The 19,906-nt window shown below is 41.4% G+C and overlaps 1 protein-coding gene across 1 annotated transcript; it reads left to right on the top strand.

The window, feature by feature from the left end:
- The first annotated feature begins 453 nt into the window (after window positions 1-453).
- LOC144073123 (protein Wnt-7a) lies at window positions 454-18,995 on the top strand. Its single transcript, XM_077598710.1, has 4 exons — window positions 454-1,026; window positions 1,712-1,938; window positions 7,900-8,171; window positions 17,692-18,995. The coding sequence occupies exons 1-4, from the start codon at window positions 956-958 to the stop codon at window positions 18,169-18,171; spliced, it is 1,050 nt and encodes a 349-aa protein (XP_077454836.1). The 5' UTR covers window positions 454-955; the 3' UTR covers window positions 18,172-18,995.
- The last annotated feature ends 911 nt before the right edge of the window (window positions 18,996-19,906 follow it).

The raw sequence follows: 19,906 nt of genomic DNA, 5'->3' as shown, positions 1-19,906 counted from the left end.
TCCTTCAGTGCTGAGTCCTAGTAGCAAGCGGAAGACAGGGGAGTGGCTTCCGCTTACGAGTTTCAGTGTGGATTTTCACATTTTTATGAACTGAAATTTGAATAATTTGCACTGAGTGAAGTTGCGATAATCTAGGGAAGACTGTATCCAGTTTTCTTTTGTGCGTTAGAGCAAGAGAGAGAAAGCGAGAGAGGGAGAGAGGGAGACAGAGGGTGACAGAGGGAGAGGTAGAGGGAGGGGAGAGCAAGGGAGTGAGGGAGAGAAAGAGAAAGAGAGAGAGAGGGAGAGAGGGAGAGAGAGCGAGAGAGAGAGAGAGAGGTAGAGAGAGGGGAGAGAGAGCGAGAGTGAGAGAGAGTAAGAAAGAGAGTAAGAGAGAGAGAAAGATATTAAGAGAGAGAGAGTGAGAGAGTGAGAGAGAGAGAGTGAGAGAGAGAGAGCGAGAGAGAGAGAGAGGGAGAGATAAACAGAGTGAGAGAGAAAGATAGAGAGAGACAGAGAGAGTGAAAGAGAGAGAGAGAGAGAGAGAGAGACAGAGAGACAGAGAGAGAAAGAGAGAGGGGGAGAGAGAGAGAAAGAGAGAGAGAGAGAGGAAGAGAGTGAGATAATTCTTCCGTGGGGCCCCAAGTCTTCGGCGGCCACGCCCACGGAGATGAGCGCGATATATAGGAGAGAGACCTGCTGGTACCACAAGAACTATGAGAAATAGACCACGGCACTTGTTACCCCTCTGAGGCTTACCTGCAATGACATCATCATCGCAATGACAAGAGGGGCCGCCGAGAAAGGGGCCACCTAAAGGGATTTGGGCGTGATTTACCTGAAAAAGTGTGTTTTGATGGTTTTCCTGCCCGTGGACCTCCCCGTGGAGTTACCTGTACTGTGATTGAGCGGAGACCAAGCGACTCGAAGTTCCTCCTCACCTCCAGCAGTCATTGCATGACAGTGAGAGGCCGCGATGAGTCGGAGATCTCGACGCTGGATTTTAAGAGTTTTACTTTGCCTGGGGATTGTTTACCTAAAAATTGGGTGAGCTGCGCTTGTTTTGATATGCGCCACGCTGTTTTCGATTTAAAAAACCTCCGTCTTTACCTCTTTATAGGCCATTCGTTTTAACTAATAGACAGCCCACATTTACCTCCCAGTCAAAATGGATTAGACGTCTAGCGCTGTCACTGGCATTGTCAGAGTCGCTTTCACAGCTTTGGACGTCTATTATCAATTGCCGGCAATGAGTTAAATTAAAGTAAAAAATAGAACGTTTTTCCATAGACAAAGTATTTCGGGTTTATTTATTTTATAAATACACATAAACATTTTATTCACTTGTAATTTTAATTTCATAACAAATATTTTTGAAATAATGTGAAAAATCAATAGAAAATTGGACTTCGAAAATAAAAATTAAGAAAAAATTGAGACTGTTATGTCCATAAGTAGACACCACATTTTTGATGATGTCGATCATGTTTTTTTTTATTTTATTTTGTAAAATTAAAAACCACTTGCCCTATAAAGTATTTAAACTGCTAAAGTCACTAGATTCACTTCACCTTTATAAATTAGTCAAACTGTAGTATTTGCAACTAAAGTGTGTTCCAATGTTTGTTCTGATGTATGATGTTGTGAATTTGTGCACATTTTGGAAATGCACCTGCTACTGAATTATTCATGACAACACAACTCAGTTCAATTCACAATTTGTCTTCCGTAGGGGCTTCTCATCTGTGGTGGCCCTGGGTGCGAGCATAATCTGTAATAAAATTCCCGGTTTGGCACCCAGACAGCGGATTATTTGCCAGAGTCGCCCCGATGCTATTATTGTCATCGGCGAGGGAGCGCAAATGGGCATCAACGAGTGTCAGTTCCAGTTCAAAAACGGGCGCTGGAACTGCTCGGCCCTGGGGGAGAGGACTGTCTTTGGAAAAGAGTTGAAAGTGGGTATGTTGCTATCTGTTTATGTTTGTTAATAACTAGAAACTAAAGGTCAATTTCCTTTTTACACTCGGCATAAAATTGTTTTCTCTGTGCATATTTTAAGACCCCATTTATCTGTACTTAATGTATGTGATTATAAATGTATCATTCAAAGGAATGAACATAACCAGTTAAAGCAAATGCCCCGAAAATGCAATTTAACGTCACAAAATTTTTGAAAACATCATACGAATCCATACATATTGTGAATTGTAAATCCAGTTATTATTGCTGTTGAATTATTTGTGCCTATTAAATTTTTTTAAAATGGAAAGTTAATACTATTTGGACTGTTTCCCCCACATATCTTGTTAGAAGTGTCAGCTGCACTCCAGACTTGTTACCAAGCACGGATAAAAGGTATCTGGAGCCAACACTGTAACAAAGCTCTTGTGAATAGTTGCAGCCTTTCTTTTCATCCCAGGCTGAGTCCCATGAGACACAGTTTCACTGGTCTTTATCCAGTCCGTTGATGGGTGCTGCAGCTCCCACTGTAAGGGACGCAGAGCTTACCACGGGTATAAATTTCAAGTGAGGAAAGTACCATGTTGGAGAAACTAGTCAGCTCAAATGGAGATGGACGTTTCCGACACAGATTGGACATTTGGTGTTAGCATCATTGAGCAGTTGGTAGTCTTTGAGAAAGTACTAGTTGGGGATTCTTGCAGTTTTCGTACCCCGCAAAAACTTCATATATATACCCTACTCAGTGCTATAGAAATCAAACTAAAACGTATAACCATTTTTAACGCAATGTTTAGAATCACACAGCAGCTGTGAGATACCATCTTGGCTGCTGCCACTGAAAAGAAAAGCTAATCCCGGTCACGCTGTCGGTGCCGTTTGACAAGCTGTCCTTTATCAATGAGTTGTTTTGGCCCATCAAGAGTGTCCATGGGTGCTTGAAAGCCCACGCCATGTCCCAGATTTGGACAGCCGTAGCGAATAGATTCGTTTCACCTATCAGATTAGCCTAGAAGCCAAGTGGTTGCAAACGGATGCCATTGTTGGTGCAGAGCTGAGCAGAGTTGTGTGGCTTGGACTTGTTCTTGTAAGTGTGGGCAGTGTAAGGTGCAGGGAGAGCATGAAAGAAAAGGGAGATTTTCACGACTATATTTCCTTTACCCATCTCTTCCATCAATAAGTACATGCTTTTGAAGTCCTCCTATGGTCTTTGTAGGAGGATCAGAGCAGAAGAAAAATCCAGAAAAAACGAACTGCACTGAGCTCAGATGTGACCGAGTACACCGGCACACCTTGTTTTTTGGCCCGGAGCCCATTTAGTCTGTAAAAATGTCAACATAATTTATGCCTCGATATGAGTTTTTTTCTCTCTCTGTCTTTCCTTCAAAGGTAGAAAGGTGGTATACTTCTTAGACCAGCCAGATGTATCTAGTGGTAAACTCAGTGGCAGGAAGATTCAAAGAAATTACTGATGTTAACAAACGACTCATTTTTTCTTAGATGAGGATGGATATAATCAGCTGCTTCCTATGAAGCATTTCAGACATACAATCTCATATTTTTAAGTCTTTGCCTGCCATTGACTGGGACAGACAATCCAGAGTTGGTTTAAAATGAACAGTTTTTACATTGACCATTCAGTAAATGTGTTTAATTACTACTTACAACACTGAAACTGAGGAAACCGGTCAACAACCTTTTTATTAATCTCATGTCTTAAATGTTTATCATTAAATAACTCATTAACTTCCCTTGACGGGAGTAGACGTCCAATCCATTTGGATTGGGAGCAGCTGGCAGCGATCGAACGATCATGATCCTTCAATGCTAGGCGTCCTAGTTAAAATGAATCCTATATCAATCGCTGTACAGCATTTTATATCTCACTCAATAACTATTTGTCACAGTCTGAGAGTTTAACCTTTAGTTAATTGTCAATACTTCCGCTTGTGTAAATGATTTGTGCACTAAACTTGGTGAAGATAACGGCAGGATGGAGATGCACATGTCTTATAAGTTTGCACAGAATGTGTCATTTCTGAATGGATCGATAGCTGTTCCCTCCCTGACAGCTCTCTTATTCATGCAGCTTTGTTGACTAAACTGCCAGCAGCCATTTTGGTTCACGGGCAGGACAGTTTCCAGGTCAGGTTTCAAAACACCATAACCCTTCAGTAATGTGTTACTGAGACCATGATCAATCCACATCATGTTAATTCATAATCCCTAGTTGTCATATTAAAAGTATTAAAATGTAGCAATTTGTCATCAAATACATCTTTTTAAAAGGTTCATAAATAGATTGTGAGCTGTTTCAATGTCATCTTCCTGGAAATTCCATGTATTTGGTGGTCAGTTAATTAGTTATGCACACTACAATGCAATTTGAAGAAATAATGCTTTAAGGATTGGTTGATTTATATTAATCGGAATTAAATTAAAGTGTTGTCAAACTTGGGTTTCCCGGTCGATGAGTGGTTAGCACGTCGGCCTCACAGTTCTGGGATCGAAGGTTCGAGCCCAGTGGGCCCCTACTGTGCGTTTGCATGTTCTCCCCGGGCTTGCATGGATTTTCTCCAGGTCCCTCCAGTTTCCTCCCACATCCCAAAAACATAAAGTAGGCTGGTTGAACATTCTAAATTGCCCCTTGTTATGAGTGTGAGCGCGAGTGGTTTTCTCTCTCCTTGTGCCCTGCGATTGGATGGCCACCGATTCAGTGTGCCCCCCGCCTGGTGCCCATAATTGTCTGGGATAGGCTCCAGCACACCCCATGACCCTTGTGAGGATAAGCGGGTCGGAAAATAAATCAATGAATGAAGGTCGAGTGGATAGTGTGCCGGCCACACAGTTCTGCGTTCGAGGGTTCGATCCGAGGTCTGGACCTTTCTGTGGGGAGATTGCATATTCTACATGGGCTTGTGTGGCTTTGCTCCGGCTACTCCGGTTTCCTCCCACATCCCAAAACCATGCAGCGTTAGCTGGTTGAACACTAAAATTGCCACGAGGTATGAGTGTCAGCGTGAAATGGTTGTCTGTCTCTTTGTGCCCTGTGATTGGCTGGCCACCAATTCAGAGTGTTCTGGTTCCCATTGTTGGCTGGGATAGACTCCAGCACCCCCTGCGAACCTTGTGAGGATAAGCGGTACAAAAAAATGACTGAATGAATATTTTTCCACATAAAAAACTGGTTATTCTATATAGACCACACAATTAAATAACTACAAACGCCATCATTCTTTCATTCATGAACGGCTTATCCTCACATGGGTCGCAGGGGGTTCCATACCATCAGTACTTCTCAGTGGGGGTCCGTGCATTTCCTAGTGACGCCTTCAGCAAAAACTATTTTATGGCTATAAAACCTCTACTACAGCTACAGCTGCGACAGATAAAAAAAATCAACAATAACCCCATACAATTGAAATATTATTTAGGAGCATAGCCATATTTTACTCACCAAAAATCCTTTTTAACTGTACACAATATCCATCCTCCTTTCTTTCTTCCTTCTTTTCTATCGCCATCGAAGCTGATGCTGAAAGTCGAGCCTGTCCTGTCGTATTTCTGGCTTACGTTTTTATTTGATTTAGTGCTGAAAATGTTCGTTCCCGGTTGGGACAGGCTTGCTTGCTTTGGAGTTGTCCGACCTTTCTTAATGATGTCCAGCTTTTTTTTCTTGGAAAGTCCGTCTTGAAAATGGCTTTAAGTCAACACAACGATATATTTGCTTGTGCAGCTTGCTCCAGATACAGTTTGGTAGCTCTGGCTAGTCCACTCTATCACTAGCTAATCATAGTTGGTGAAAGCGATAACGTATCCCTACGCTTGCGAGAAGGCAATGACGTATCTCTACGCCTGCGAGAAGGCATTGTGGTGTTGCCAACTCGAAATCTGATTGATTAAAGCAACAGTCTTATCGACGCTTGTTTAATGCAGCAGAGCCTGCAGAACTGATTATGAAGGCCTTGAGGCAGATTTCTAACCCTGGCAACAAATAATGGCTGAAATGTGAATGGTTAAATGCTTCAATATGAAAACACACATCTGGAAGCAGTGCAACCAGGGGAAAAGCAATGAAAGGAAGCTAACAGACAATTTGGAATTATTTAATAAGTATTCATGGACAAAATATAATTAACATCAGTCTGTGATTCAGATATTTCTTAGGCCAGAGGCCCTGACGGCACAACACTGGTACTACTCCTTACTTATGTTAACTACTACTTATTAATGTGACTACTTATTTTGTGTCCACTTCATGGTGAAGCTTTGAATCTCGTTGTACTTGTTTTGTACTCTTATATTGACAATAAAGGCATTCAGTTCAAATCAAATATGAACATTCAACTTTATAATTTTGCTCATACTAATGATATGTATATTTACTATAGCTTGTATACTCAATTTTTGATGAGGTCATATTTGTCAATTCCATTTCTTTTAGCATAAAGCTGTTCCATTTAAAACATGTCTAAGTCAGAATTTAGTAATGAATGAAAAAACTAATATGCATTAGAAATACTACTCATGTCCTTTGCAGTTGGTGTCATTATTATTTTAAAAAATATATGTCGTAAGTTATGTTGCCCGTTACCTAAGAAAAAAAAAAATACTATTTTGATAGTTTTTAAGCAGTTTATTAAAATGCAGTTGTAGTAAACTGTAACATTAAACACAAGAGAAAATGACAATACTGCGATTAAAGTACAAAATATGTTTTGTTTTCGAACACCTGCTAAAGTGTTGACAGCAGTTCCCAACCACTGTGCCGCAGCACACCGGTGTGCCGTGAGCAATGGTCAGGTGTGCCGCGGGAAAAGGCAAGAAGTCATACAATGTAATATTCAGAGAGAATAAAATGAATATAACAACATTAAAATTGAACTATTATAAGGTTAAAATATGATGAACGTTAAATTATACATTATATAAGATGTAAATTGTGGAACAGTCATTTTGTTGCTTATTTTTCTCTAACATGAACCGGGCAGAAGTTGTTTGGTTTCGAGGGCATCCACTTTTGGCAAAGAAAAGCCTGTGTGACCACAACAGTTTTTTGCGTAATATTAGAAGATTTAAGTAAAATTTGGAGAAAAATCATAAAATTATGCGATTAAAAACATTTAATTATATATATTTTGGAGGGTTATGTGATTCCTGCTGATTAAACTTGGATGAGAATGACTATTGTTAATATAGGCGACATAGATTGAAATTAAAAGATTTTCAGATGGCGGTGTCCCTTGAGATTTTCTCAATGCAAAAAGTGTACCGCAGCTAAAAAAAGTAGGGAAACACTGTGCTAGATGATCGAAGATGCTAATTAAGCACTCATTGTAATTAGCTTTATCTGATTTGTTTGGCGGTGGCCCGGTGTACGAGTGGTTAGCGCATCAGCCTCACAGCTCTGGGGTCCTGGGTTCAAGTCCAGGTCAGTCCACCTGGGTGGAGTTTGTATGTTCTCTCTGGGCCTGTGTGGGATTTCCCCGGGTACTCCGGTTTTCTCCCACATTCCCAAAAACATGCTTGGTAAGCTGATTGGACACTCTAAATTGCCCCTAGGTATGGGTGTTAGTGTGCATGGTTGTCCGTCTCCTTGTGCCCTGCAATTGGCTGGTGACCGATTCAGGGTGTCCCTAGCCTCTGGCCCAGAGACAGTTGGGATTGGCTCCAGTACCCCCCGGCGACCCTAGTCAGGATAAAGCGGTTCAGAAAATTAGATGAGATGAGGTGAGATTATTTATTTGACCTTTATAATATTGGGATATCCTTTAAAATTACCTGTTTAAAAAAACAGCTTGAAAAAAAATCATGAAAATAAAATTGTATGCTAGCTAAAATAAACTTCTTTTTTGCCAGATCACTCATCCCTACTGTGTAGTATTTACTGAAGCAAATCACCTGTAGCAAAACAAACAAACACATTCCTTTCTTTGATACGTTTTCTGTATGTGTTTTTAGGGAGTAAGGAAGCTGCCTTTACGTATGCAATCATTGCAGCCGGAGTGGCCCACGCCATCACCGCCGCTTGCACGCAGGGTAACCTGAGTGACTGCAGCTGCGACAAAGAGAAGCAGGGTTTCTACAGTCGGGACCAAGGCTGGAAGTGGGGAGGCTGCTCGGCAGACATCAGCTACGGCCTAGGCTTCTCCAAAGTCTTTATTGATGCCCGGGAGGTCAAACAAAATGCAAGGACGCTCATGAACCTCCATAATAATGAGGTGGGACGCAAGGTAAGATGCACCCATCTCAGTTCATGGCTCAAATTCTACAAAGTAATAGTGGAGATGAACTTTGCCAAAGATCTGCTGAGTTTGAACAAGCAGGCCAAAGATGGCTGCTTTTAAGGAAAACAACTTTCAAAGTGAGAAGGATTGATTACAGCCCAGATGAGTGCACAGAAAACACATTGGCACATTACAAAAAGGCATCCCTGTTTCTTGAGGAGTAGGGAATTACTATACAATTACCTTTATTTCAAATGCCCCTCTATTAAGATAAATTGGTAGCTTTGTGCTTGTTTTGTGCATGAAAGGATTGCGGTGATGAGTGGTAGTCAATGGGCTCTTTCAATTCACGTTTGCTTCGTGGGTGTAATTCGATTCATTGCCATTGGTTCATTCTTATTCGGAGACATGACTAAAATAATGATACACTTACATTTTCTGCAAGAAATAAACCGAAGCCCCAAGACAGACAACAATTGTACGGCAGGATACAAAGAGGACAAACATAGCGTTCTCCTGCTCCTTTCAGCAGGCCGCCGCAGGGTGACAATGAGACTCCATTTGGTCTAAGAGGTTAAAGACCAAGTGGAGTGACGTGCCAAACGGAGAGGACCTGGGGAAGAATAAAAAGTAGCTTGGTCCAAGTTAACTCATATCCACTCTTCCTTTCCCTGTGCCAGAAAAGCCTGATTCACACAACCGGCACGTTCATCACCCCGCTGCTTGAAAGACCTTGCACACAATCGCCCTGAGCGGATCATTTTCTGTGTGCACGTCAGGGCCTTGAATCCAAATTGGCTTTTCTGGACGGCAAATGTGTCTTCCAGGAAACGTCGAGCAGTGGGTTTTGTGCTTTTCACTAATAAAGGGGCTCTCTGTTTTGATAGCAACCCCCCGCCTCTATTTATGCTAATCAAATGCATTGATGCTGGGCAGAAGCTCCCCTGGTCCAATCATCCAGACAAAGGCTGTCACAAGTGTTGGTCACACAACAACTGATGGATTAGGGCCGTTGAACCCAGCAACTTTATGAAGTAACTTGAGTTTTTAATGGCAGTGATGTTTTACACAAACAACTTTGAGATCAGGGCTGAAACAAATTATTATTTCGACTAATCACCACTGAAGTACTTTCGGCGATTCCAATGCTTGAACCATTCATTCATTCATTTTCTGAACCGCTTATCCTCATATGGGTCGTTGGTGGTGGTGGAGCCTTTCCCAGCTGACTTCGGGCACGAGGCAGGAGACACCCTAAATCGGTGGCAAGCCAAGGCATGAGGAGACAGACAAGCATTCACGCTCACACTCATCTAGTAGGAATTTAAAGTGTTCAACCAGCTTACCATGCATGTCTTTAGAATGTGGGAGGAAACCGGAGTATCCGGAGAAAACCCACACAGGCCCGGGCTGAACATGCAAACTCCACACAGAAGGACCGACTTGGACTCGAACCAAGAACCCCAGAACTGGCCTACGCGCTACCCACTCATCTGCCGGGTCGCCCAATAAAAGAATATTTTAAGTTTTTTCATTTTTGATTTTAAAACATTGATTAGCTCTATCCCCCTTATTATCTATTGAAAATAACAGTATTTTCTTTAAATGAGCTACTTTTATGATTGATTAATTACCGGTTACTTAAGGGGTCTGGCAATTAGTTTTTTACGGGGCAACATGAGAAACTGAAAATATTGTGGAGGGCCGGACCAAAACACGTCAAAACGTCCTGTGCTTTGACCACATTGCTGCCAGCTCCTCCGTAATCCTGGAAGTCCGTTATCCCTCGGACAAATACGAGTAACTCGGCTGTGTCTCTGACATCACGGCTCTCGTCCAAACCCAAGGAGAAAAAGTCAAAACCTGCCACTTTATATTGCAGCTGAATTTCCAGGTTTCCCGCAATGTCCTCAAACCTTTTTGTCACGGTTCGCCTGGACATCGGGACTTGTTCAAATGCTTCTTTTTTCAGGGCATATTAGTGCTGCAGAGTCCACTAAGCACTCTTTAACAAATTCCCCTTCGAAGAATGGGTTACTGTTTTTAGCGATGTTGTGAGCTATCACAAACCTTGTCTTGGTTGCTGCACCCCTAGATCCGTAATGCTTGTTAAACATTCCTTGCCGCTTTTGTAGCTGAGCTAGCAAAGGGCTGGGATCCAAGATGGCAGCGCGCACGGGTGCAGCGGCTCAATGTTCTCCAGTTTTGTTTTTTGTTTTCTCAAACGTATCGTTATTTACTAATATCTGCGAGGCAAACTTTTTCTACAGTCGCCAGAATTTAATTACTCTCGGGAAGAGATGCTATATATCCATCACAACAGATTACCAACGGACCTACGATATCCCCGAGGACATCTCAAGACCACCGGGATCTCTGTGGATAGTCAGCCCACTCAGAGTACGACGGAGGCGGCGAAGGGAAAGAAAGCAAAAGTGCGGATGCCGGGCGGGTCTAGCTGCTAAACTAAGGCAGCAACCACATCGAGCACCATCAAAATTTATCATCAAATTGCCGATGACACCACTGTGGTCGGACTCATCTCAGGAGGGGATGAGTCGGCCTATAGAGATGAGGTCAACAAACTGCCTTCGTGGTGCGCGGTGAACAATCTCACACTGTACACCACGAAAACTAAAGAAATAATCCTGGACTTTCGCAAACACAGCACAGATCTGGCCCCACTCCTCATAAATGGAGTATGTGTAGACAGGGTCCAGTCCTTTAAATTCCTGGGGGTCCACGTCACGGATAAGCTCTCCTGGTCTAGAAACACCACGGCAGTAGTGAAGAAGGCCCAGAAACGACTCCATTTGCTCAGGGTACACAGGAGGAACAACTTGGACACTAAGCTTCTGGTAACCTTCTATAGAGCCACTGTGGAGAGCATCCTGGCATACTGCATTACAGTGTGGTACGCTGGAAGAACGGCAGCAGACAAAAAGGCCATGCAGAAAGTGATCAACATTGCCCAGAAGATCATCGGCTGCTCTCTGCCCTCACTCGATTACATTGCCAGCCCTCACTACCTCAGCAGAGCCAGGAACATTGTCAGGGACCAATACCACCCTGGTCACAACCTGTTCCAGCTGCTGCCCTCTGGCAGACACTACAGGTCTCACAAAGCACGGACAAATCAACTTAAAGACAGTTTTTTCCCACAGTCATCAGGACTCTAAACTTGAGCTAGCACGACACACAATCCCTTCTGCTCAATAACTTCGGGGTGTGCAATATCTTAGATACCTGTGCAATATTTTAGAATCTGTGCAATATTTTAGAATCTGTGCAATATTTTAGAATCTGCAATATTTTAGAATCTGTGCAATATTTTAGAATTCAATTTGAAAGCATCCGATTTTTGAGCTCTTTCAGCATCGCTAAATTTTTTGAATTTCTCTGCATGTTAACTCTGGTAATGCAGATTCAAATTATGATCCTTAAACACACGGCTTTACCACAGATTTAAATAAATACTTGTGTTAAAAACCCTGCATTCAGCATCTATCTTTCTTTTTTTAGCATCACCCGGCATTTTGGAGGGCTTAAGTTTTTGTATTGCATCATTATGCACGTGGATATAACAATGACTTCAAAATAAAAGCAATGCCAGTTTAGTCCATGCCTGAGGTAAAATTAGAAATTATGTTTATTTTATAATTTCCAATTAACCTCAGGCGGGCCGGTCTCAACCAACCAAAGGGCTGTATGTTTCATCTTGTCAAGAAAATTCCTTTTCCGGCCTATAACGCGCCTCATTGTCATCAGGCCGGGCTTTAGCAGTAATCCCAGTCACTCTATGCCTCGAATGCTCACTCTTGACATTTGTGTGTTGTGTGGTGACTACACACAGAGGGGCTGATATTTGATACTTTATTTTGGCTTCTGTGTGTACGCTATAATGCAGCAATGTGATGGCCTTCCGTTTAATCCCCAACAGCGGGGTGCTTGCTTGTCATGTTGTCATTGAATATCACATTATATTCCCATTACAGGGAAACATTATTTAAAAAAAATGATTATCAACTCTATTTGGATTGGATTGGATTGGATAACTTTATTCATCCCGTATTCGGGAAATTTCGTTGTCACAGTAGCAAGTGGGTGAGGATGCAGAAATAGGAAAGGCATTTTAGACATAAATAGATTGGTAATAAGTAAGTTAATAAATAAATGCATGAATAAATATATAAATGAATAAGTGTGTTGCTGAAGTATATATATACACATATACATATATATATATATATATATATATATATATATAAATACATATACACATACGTGTAAATACACATATATAAGCACATACAGACGCTCCCCTACTTACGAACATACGTTTTACGAACAACGGTACGTACGAACATGTCTGCAAATTGCGTTTATGTCGAAAAATGTTCGTAAGTTCGATTTTGTATTTTTTTCCGAGTAGTGCTTCTTTCCGCCGCTAATACGCCTGGCGCTGTGAGGGCTCAGCTCACCCAGCATCTACCTTCTTCGTTGCAATGCGGAAGTGCGTGAACGTATCTCCAGTGCGCAAAGAACCTTTTTCATTTGTATCATTAAATATCTCGTGCATCCATTATTGAATATGGTTGGTAAAAAGCGAAAGGCTTCTGTTGAGGGAGTTGCAAGGAAGAGGCAAGCCATTTCATTTGAAACGAGTGGCAATAATAACGCAGCTTGATGCGCGTGAGAGTGGTGAGCGTTGCACGGGCATACAACTTGAATCGTTCGACCGTCAGTACCATTTATAAACAGAAAGATCGAGCAGCAGGACCCAAATATTGAACGTTGCACAAAGTTTGCAAATCAATTGAATGATGCCATACAGTGCTGCTGCATCATTTATGATGAAAAAAAGAAGAAAACTGTGCAATCGTCGTTAGATCGCTTCTTTCGGCCAGTTTCTAATACATAAATCTCTCTCTCTCTCTCTCTATACAGTACTGTACATATTCTCTCCATTTTATTAAATGTTTTTTTCAGTACAAACCAATGCATGTTACTTATACAAGCCTTAAACATACAAATGCACTTATTTAAACCTTCAATATACTTATATAGGCCTTAAACATAAATTATAATACAAAATATAGCACTGAATCAACTTACAAACAAATTCAACTTATGAACAATCGCTCAGAACCTAACTCGTTCGTAAGTAGGGAAGCGTCTGTATATATATATATATATATATATATATATATATATATAATATATATATATATATATATATATATATATATATTTATATATATATGTGTATATGTATTGTATTGGATTGGATAACTTTATTCATCCCGTATTCGGGAAATTTCGTTGTCACAGTAGCAAGAGGGTGAGGATGCAGGAATAGGAAAGGCATTTTAGACATAAATAGATAGGTAATAAGTAGGTCAAGAAATAAATACATGAATAAATATATAAATAAATAAGCGTGTTGCTTAGCACATATATACATACATACACATAAATGTACATGCATGCATACGGTAGGTCTTAACACTCAGCCATTTTTTTTGTTAAAGAGCCTGACAGCTGATGGGAGGAATGATCTGCGGAAGCGCTCCTTCCTGCAATGAGGGTGCCACAGTCTATTGCTAAAGGAGCTTCGGAGGGACTCCACAGACTCGTGCAGGGGGTGGGAGGTGCTGTCCATGATGGACATCATCCTGGTCAGCATCCTCCGCTCTCCCACTTCCTCCACAGAGTCCAAAGGACAGCCCAGAACAGAGCTGGCCCTCCTGACCAGCTTATTCAGCCTGTTCCTGTCCCTCTCCGTGCTCCCACATCCCCAACAGAGCACTGCATAAAACACTGTAGATGCCACCACAGTGTCGTAGAAAGTCCTCAGCAGTGTTCTGCACACTCCAAAAGACCGTAGACTCCTCAGTAGGTAGAGGCGGCTCTGGCCCCTTTTGTACAGGGCATCTATGTTTGTGGACCAATCTAGTTTGTTGTTGAGGTGAACACCCAGGTACTTAAAATTCTCCACGATTTCAATGTCTGTACCCTGGATGTTCACCTGAGTGGTCTGTTGAGGATTCCTCCGAAAATCGATGACCATTTCCTTTGTCTTACTGGTGTTGATGTAGAGGTGGTTTTGCCTACACCAGTCAACAAAGGCTGTGATGACTCCCCTGTACTCCAGGTCGTTCCCGTCCGTCACTTGTCCAACAATAGCGGTGTCGTCAGAGAACTTCTGGAGGTGGCAGGTGTCTGTATTATGTTTGAAGTCCGATGTGTAGAGGGAGAAGAGGAGTGGAGATAGCACTGTGCCTTGTGGGGCCCCCGTGCTGCAAGCTACCACATCAGACATACAGTCCTGGAGTCTCACATATTGTGGTCTGTCAGTGAGGAAGTCGATGATCCATGCGGCTAGGTGGTTCCTTACTCCAGCCTCTTCCAGTTTCCCTCTCAGTAGGACCGGCTGAATGGTGTTGAACGCACTGGAGAGGTCAAAAAACACCATTCTCAGCGTGCTTCCCGTGTTCTCCAGGTGTGAAAGAGACCTGTACATCAGGTAGGTGGTAGCATCTTCCACACCAATGCCTGGACGATAGGCGAACTGCAGAGGGTCCAGCTCTGCATTCATCAGGGGGCTGAGGTGATTGAGGATGATTCTCTCCAATGTCTTGATCAGGTGAGAGGTTAATGCTACCGGCCTGAAGTGGTTTGGCTCCCTGGGGTACGCAGTCTTAGGAACTGGGACCACACAGGAAGTTTTCCACAAGGTGGGGACCTTCTGTAGACTGAGGCTGAGGTTGAAAATATACAGAATCACTTTACCAAGCTGATCCGCACACTCTCTCAGTAGTCTGGAGCTGAGGCCGTCTGGACCGGTAGCCTTCTTTGCCTCGATCTTCTTTAGCTGTTTTATCACCTGATCGACAGTAATGCAGAGGCCAGTGGAAGAGGGGGAGGAAGAGGAGGAGGAGGAGAACGAGGGGGGAGCGTTGCTTCTGGTCTGGGGGGTCAGGGGAGTGGGGGCATGACTGCATCTGTTAAAGAACTGATTCAGTTCATTGGCCCACTCCCTGCCGCCTGCCATACAGTGCTACTGCATCATTTATGATGAAAAAAAGAAGAAAACTGTGCAATCGTCGTTAGATCGCTTCTTTCGGCCAGTTTCTAATACATAAATACATAAATCTCTTTCTCTCTCTCTATACAGTACTGTACATATTCTCTCCATTTTATTAAATGTTTTTTTCAGTACAAACCAATGCGTGTTACTTATACAAGCCTTAAACATACAAATGCACTTATATAAACCTTCAATATACTTATATAGGCCTTAAACATAAAGTATAATACAAAATATAGCACTGAATCAACTTACAAACAAATTCAACTTATGAACAATCGCTCGGAACCTAACTCGTTCGTAAGTAGGGGAGCGTCTGTATATACATACATACATACACAATGTATATGCATGCATACGGTAGGTCTTAACACTCAGCCATTTTTTTGTTAAAGAGCCTTACAGCTGATGGGAGGAAGGATCTGCGGAAGCGCTCCTTCCTGCAATGAGGGTGCCGCAGTCTATTGCTAAAAGAGCTTCGGAGGGACTCCACAGACTCATGCAGGGGGTGGGAGGTGCTGTCCATGATGGACATCATCCTGGTCAGCATCCTCCGCTCTCCCACTTCCTCCACAGAGTCCAAAGGACAGCCCAGAACAGAGCTGGCCCTTCTGACCAGCTTATTCAGCCTGTTCCTGTCCCTCTCCGTGCTCCCGCATCCCCAACAGACTTGTAGACTGTAGTCGCGTACTATATCTGATACCATTTTGGGCACTTGAAACCAATTGCAATCCTTAGCATTGCTTTATCGGCCGATGCTTAAGTTGTCTTTTGTAAAAATATACAAAATCTCTCTCTCTGTCTCTCCATATATGTATATATAAAAAGCTCCCTTGTGGTGTTGAGGTTTGCCTGACTTCGGTGCAGGCAGGCGCGGGCTCGATTCTCGCTGGGCATACAACAGAAAGATCGAGCAGCAGGACCCAAATATTGAACGTTGCACAAAGTTTGCAAATCAATTGAATGATGCCATACAGTGCTACTGCATCATTTATGATGAAAAAAAGAAGAAAACTGCAATCGTCGTTAGATCGCTTCTTTCGGCCAGTTTCTAGTAAATATCTCTCTCTAATGTATGTATACAGTACTGTATGTATTCTCTCCATTTTATTAAAAGTTTTTTTCAGTACAAACCAATGTGTGTTACTTATACAAGCCTTAAACATACAAATGCACTTATATAAACCTTCAATATACTTATATAGGCCTTAAACATAAATTATAATACAAAATATAGCACTGAATCAACTTACAAACAAATTCAACTTATGAACAATCGCTCGGAACCAATTGCGTTCGTAAGTAGGGGAGCGTCTGTATATATATATATATATATATATATATATATATATATATATATATATATATATATATATATATATATATATATATATAAAGGCAGACTACACCCTAGATTGGTTGCCAGTCAGTCATAGGGCACTTGATCTTGTATATATATATATATGAGGGTGATTTTCCCGGGAAAAGACAGCGATGGACGTCCATGGCGAACAAGCAAAAATTGCACTAAAATGGAGTAAAATCCACTTCCTAGCAGCATTTATTGATTAAATACAAACACTGTAGCTTTTTAGATATCAGAACCGGGCCCGGAAGATGACTTTCCCTGGGAATTTCATACAATTTAAATATTATTTAGGAATATAGCCATGTTTTGCAAAGCCTATGTCCGATTATTATTATTATTATTATTTTACTCACCAAAACTAATTTTTAACTGTACACAATATCCATCCTCCTTTCTTTCTTCCTTCTTTTCTTTCTCACTGACTGACTTTTCATTACAGTTTTAAAAGCCACATTTTCCAAATTTTGCCAAATTGTGACATTCCATTAAAGGCTGTCTTTCGAAAAACCCTCGTAATTCTTTTTTTACCGAAGAAAGATGGAAGCCCAAAGCTGCTGTGTGAGTGAGAGAATTGGGTAGAAGTGAAAATGTGACTGGGTGTCACATCCTGTTGTGCATTAACTGAAAAGATGCGTTTCCATTGAGTTCTTGTGATACATTTGATATTGAAGCATCTGAAAAATTTCCTCATATAAGTGTAAAAACATGGTTAGGATATTTCAGTGTTTTTTCATTTTGACTCTTACTTAATTGCAAAATTCGGTTTTGCAAATTAAAATGTGTGACCAAAACACAGCTAATGACATCATGTATGTTTACAACAAAAAAAGCAGTTGTAAAAATACACTGGAATCTTTGCTATTATATTTGGTCTGGATTTCTATCAGTTATGTCAGAAAAGTTTTCTCTTTCTTCATATTTTTATTTTTGTGACGGCTACAAATGAAAAATCAAAGAGTAGGAAAGGCCCATTTTTTGTTTATATTCAGGGCCCTTACGATAGTAATATTGGTATCGCTACAAAGGCTTTTCCTGTGAATACTCTCAAACTGTTTCCTTGTCTTTAGGTCCTGGAAAAGAACATGCGTCTGGAATGCAAGTGTCACGGAGTCTCAGGCTCCTGCACTACCAAAACCTGCTGGACTACACTTCCCAAGTTCCGTGAGCTTGGCTACATTCTCAAGGAGAAATATGGCAATGCAGTTCAAGTGGAACCGGTCAAAGCCAGCCGCAACAAGCGGCCAAAATTCCTCAAGATCAAGAAGCCGTATTCTTACCGGAAGCCCATGGATACAGACTTGGTGTACATAGACAAGTCACCAAACTATTGCGAGGCAGACAAGGTGACGGGCAGCTTGGGAACACAAGGGCGGGTATGCAACAAGACTATGTCGCACATAAGCAGCTGTGACCTGATGTGCTGCGGCCGTGGTTACAACACGCACCAGTACTCCAGAGTGTGGCAGTGCAATTGCAAGTTCTTATGGTGCTGCTACGTGAAGTGCAACACATGCAGTGAGAGGACAGAGGTGTACACATGCAAATGAGAATATTTATTGGCCGGTGCTATGTGGTCCTGAATGTGTCTTCTTCTTTTGACGAACATATTGGTTCTTGTTGCTGCATGAGAAGCTGCTAGCGGACTGGGGACTTTCGGTGTGTTGGGATGAAATGCGATGAAAAACTGTCAAGGGAAAAATTGCACAGATCATGTGCGATGGACACACTAGTCTTCAAGCGACAGGGACACGGACTGCCGACAAGAAACGGAAAACTGTGCGCGTGATGGCTGTGCCGTACACACTGCTGTCTTCACTCATGGAATGACTCAGCCATGTGGAATATTTAACATACTGTGTTTTATAGAATGGAGATAATTAATATTAATTTATTGGGTATGAACTACTGATTTTGTCCGTTGTGGGTCACAAATATAACTTAATGTCGGGAAGGCTTAGTTTATTAAAGGGATCGGAAACTGTTAACACACTGGATTTGAATCTGCCTCCACTCAGGCAATCTTTTTAACTCGTGCCCACTCGTATCTTCCCTCTGTTTGCTGCTAGTCCCGAAAATGCCATTTGTCTAGGTCGGAGCTTCAAAAATACAGGCACATTTTCCACTTTTTATTTCTTCATAGAGTATATTTTGTAAGAGCCTATTTTTGTATGGATGTCTTATTTATATCTGTTGCATCATATTCCACATTAAGCTCAGACACCAGTCTGTAAAAAAACTACTTAAGTTTGCCCCTGTTGTCTGCCACGATTGTGTAATGTGAGATATAGAATCTTTTTCTGTTTGTCTGTTGTTTACTGCATTTCATGACTACTACTGATGGAATACAGGAACAGAATAACACCAACAATGCAAGACGTCATTTTTGATTCTTCTGAAATACAGTTTCACATTGATTGTTGACATTATTTACTTTACAGCAGTGGTTTTGAACATTTTAAAACTCAAAAGTAGTGTACAGTAGTGCAGTTACCCCAAATGTTAAATAAGAAAAAAATGACAAAGTTGTTAGCCACAAGGGAATGGTAATGTGCTTGACTATTTCACTGCCATTGCAAGACGTCCATTCATTTGACTTTTTTTTCATACTTCTCCCTTTAACTAAAATTAGTAGACGTCCTATCCATTTGAACCGGAAGGGCTAGTGGAGAATTCATTCCCATTTCAAACAGATTGAATGCTTAATGTCATTAGTGGCAGCCAATGATTAGGGATTGTATTACCCACAGAAGTTGCCCTTAAATATTCAGAATATTTTATAGTTTTTATAGTAGAAAGTTGAATACAAATGAACTGCAGTAGATTAAAAAAGAGTGTTTGAAACATTTACTTTAGTTTATGGTAGTGCCACTGGAAAGAGTGTGTGTACCAGTGGTTATACATGAGTTACACTTTGTAATCCACTGATTTAAACCAATGTTAATAATATTGCCAAAAAACATTACTTTGGCCTACTGTTTGCTGGTGATAAGAATACGGTTATGCACCTATCATTACATGGCATCCCAGAATTTTATGGTTTTTAATATTGGTGGACAAGCCAGGACAGTTTTGTTATGTTATAGCTAAGTACTTATTTTATTCTCTGAGTTAAGAGCAGTGCATGTATAAATTGTGCTTCACAATATTAACACACACACACACACACACACACACGTCTTTATCAAGATTAAAAAACAAACATCCTGCATCATACTTGGCAATTGGGCAACAGTCACCAATCGCAATTGTCTTTAAATGTCTACTAGTTTAACTTTCATGACA

Source organism: Stigmatopora argus, chromosome 1 (assembly GCF_051989625.1).
Source record: "Stigmatopora argus isolate UIUO_Sarg chromosome 1, RoL_Sarg_1.0, whole genome shotgun sequence".
Classification (NCBI taxonomy): domain Eukaryota; kingdom Metazoa; phylum Chordata; class Actinopteri; order Syngnathiformes; family Syngnathidae; genus Stigmatopora; species Stigmatopora argus.
Note: the sequence above shows the minus strand (reverse complement) of the source record. Positions and strands in the feature narration are given on the sequence as shown.